Source organism: Branchiostoma belcheri, unplaced genomic scaffold (assembly GCF_001625305.1).
Source record: "Branchiostoma belcheri isolate BF01 breed outbred unplaced genomic scaffold, Haploidv18h27 scaffold133, whole genome shotgun sequence".
Classification (NCBI taxonomy): Eukaryota; Metazoa; Chordata; class Leptocardii; order Amphioxiformes; family Branchiostomatidae; genus Branchiostoma; species Branchiostoma belcheri.
The window spans coordinates 800,996-804,031 of record NW_017802747.1 but is presented as its reverse complement, the minus strand read 5'-3'; the positions used below and the strand labels follow the sequence as shown (position 1 = coordinate 804,031).

General features: G+C 40.3%; 1 protein-coding gene across 1 annotated transcript in view; it reads right to left on the bottom strand.

The window, feature by feature from the left end:
- LOC109464159 (slit homolog 2 protein-like) overlaps window positions 1-3,036 on the bottom strand; it is a 21,524-nt gene that overhangs the window by 1,574 nt on the left and 16,914 nt on the right. The window contains exon 5 of the mRNA XM_019761096.1: window positions 2,407-2,517. Coding sequence (XP_019616655.1) covers window positions 2,407-2,517 — 111 coding nt within the window. The remainder of the gene's footprint in view (window positions 1-2,406; window positions 2,518-3,036) is intronic.

The following is a 3,036-nucleotide window of genomic DNA, read 5'->3' as shown; positions in this document are numbered from 1 at the left end:
CCCCCCCCCGACCTCTCCGTGAAGGGCAGTTTTAATCGTTTCAGGGCGATAAAATGTTCTCAAATGAATTCACTTTCTATGTCATTTCATGTGAGTCGACCTCTAAATTTGACTTCCGCATAATTTCGGCCAAGTCTTTCCATTTATGGTGACTTAACTGACATTTTACAGGAAAATTCGATTGTTAGGCCTATTTAAGGCAAAACTAGGTTTTCTGATTTTCGGTTCAGGGCTCCTTAAAATCGCGAACTTCTTTTCGTTGGCTGGTGTTAAGTGGTAGCCTAATAAGTACTTCACGCAACTTTGCAGCAATTTTTTCAACTAATCGCTCCTAGCCACGGCAGCATCACCCAGATTGTGTTTTGCGCCTCGTAAGAACGCAGTTTTTCACACATTTAAGGTGCTCTGTGCTACTTAATAGGCCATTCACGGCAAAGTAGTGAAGAGTTTGGTGTCGGACTCGTTTGATTCGGAAAGTGCGAGCTCAGTTCTATCACTCAAGGTCAAAATCTGACGTATTCTTCATTTTAATGTAAAGCGGTGAAGCAAAAACGCGACCCCCTGCTGTTTAACTTGGACAACGCATGACGTCACTGCGTGACGTCATCGATCCCAACTTTAAAGAGGTTTCCCGCAAGTATGCAGCACAGAAAGGACGATAAAACCACATCTATCCCTAGCCAATGACCAGAGCGGGCGTTTCCTTCCGTTTTATCTGATTTGAAAAAAGCGAAACCCCAAAAAACGGTACTTTTTAATTTCTCCATTGTAATGCCTCCTAGGGGCCGCGTCTTGGCAAAAGTAGCCATAGAACACAGTGTTTTTCACATGACTTTAAACCGCTGCCGCGGGAAAAGTAATGATCGCATACAAGCCAAATTTGGATATATGATAGATATAATGTTTCTGAAGAATATTAAATTTTTTTAATGAAAATTAATCTCCTTAAGGTTCCGGGTCGGAGTTTAATTCTGACCAGAGTCTAAGTAAGTGCGCAGTAAATCGCCGGAAACGTGACTTTGTATGGTATGTTTTGGCCGCGATATCCCTGACATCGTAACATCTGTGTACGTATCTTTGTATTTTCTGAAAAGCCTGTTAGTTGTAGCCTTTATAGGTGGCGTAATGTTGGTGGTCCAGCTAAGACTTCCTGGTATTCGTCCGCGCGGATGGTTATGTGGCCTTTTCGCCTGACCGCCGGGATGGTACGTTCTATATGCGTTCTGGGTGTGTTCGGGCCATCGAAGATAGCGATAAACTTATCGCATCGATTTTAATTAAATTCAAATTTTGGAAACATTAGGTTCTGAGCTTCTTCGAGTACTAAGCCGTTACCCTGGGAAAATTCGTTTTTTCCATGCAGCCATGGTTAAAAATGACGAAAAAAATGACCCCTTTTTTCAAAATGTACTTTGATGTGCCTCATTTACCCCTAAATAAATTGGGCGCAGAAAATATCAATCAAGTGTATTGATAAGCGGCACGGCACCCCTTTCCACCAAAAGAGTGAAAAATTCCGACCCGCGTTTAGTACAGAAATGACAGCCCGTCGGGCTGAGGGTGTCAAATTGCTCGAAATACGGAGGGAAACTCCGGTCCGAGACCTTAAGTGAAGGTGAACATCATTTAACATAACTTATTCAAATAAGGTCCTCATTTGCATAATTTATGACGAAATGATAGAATGGCTTTCTTTGTTAAGATAAGGCTGTCTTTTGATGGAGAATATAATCAAGTAAATCAACTGATATTCATGCAAATGAGGATCCTATTTGCATAATCAGGAGGAATAATCTTTACTTTGTCATAAAGATTAACATCATTTGGCGAAGGTATGAGATCGCGGGACTCTAGTTTTATTGTTAAGATTACATTTTCATAAACATGGAAGACGAAAGAAACAATTGCGAAAGGAATTACAATGTACATATAAAATACATACACATAATTATTCAGGGGTTTTTAAATGCCGATATATATGGAGTTATATCAAATGCTTTTGAAAAAATCATTTCGTAATGCTACTGTATATCTGTTACCCATAGGATCATCTAGCTCTACTGTCACCTGAAATTATCACTCAAACTCTCACAACCACACAATCATGCCTACCCGAAACTAATCGATTTTTTCACTGATTTATACTATTTACAGATGGCATCACCATAATGCTTAATTCATTTCTTGGACCTTTAATGATATTTTTCTTGTGTTGTAAGTAATAATGGTGGTGATGATAATATAAGCTATTTTGCTAATTATAGTTTTTCTTCATTGACATAGGCATTAAGAATCCTGTCTACATTTCTACCTGTCCCACATAGACCAAATTTTTTAGCTAAGTAAGTCACCATTATGCATTATTTATTGTTCTATTGGAAAGTTGGAATAAAAAGAAAAACTCACGGTCGGAACTCATTGGTAACTACCAGGGAGGTATCCTTGTCTTTAAGTGGGTAGAGGTCTTCGTTCTCCAGTCTCCCTCTGTACCCTTTCCCAACTATCGCGTTCGCCCAACTGAAAAAAAAGATAAAGAGCAGAATGTGAACTCTAGATCCGCAGCATTTAGTGTAAACGTAATCTTTAAATAAAAAAATCCAATACTTTAAGTTTTGGGGCCTTTCCACCCAAAATCCTATTTGTAAATGGTGATTTATTGGTTTCTGCCAACCCCGCACATATTTGCGGTGATATCTGACACCCTCGATGTTCCCCGGCTACCGCCCGATTGTCCGCTAGGCGCTAGTCGGGGAACATCGAGCCTGTCAGCCTTTAAACACCACCACAAACAACCCGAATGTAAACAAACATGGCTGACTTCTGTGTTTTCAGATTTTACGAGCAAATGTCTGTACGTAAGGATTAAACAATGGTGGCATGGGGTAAAAATAGATTTGACTCATATTTTGCACAGTGATACTACTTCACCTTTTAGCTTTCGTCAGCTCTCCACGAAATGCCGGTAGCGGATAGTGGGGAGGGGACGAAAGCTAAAAAGGCTGACACTCAGGCTAGTGATCATGCAGGCAGCCCTGC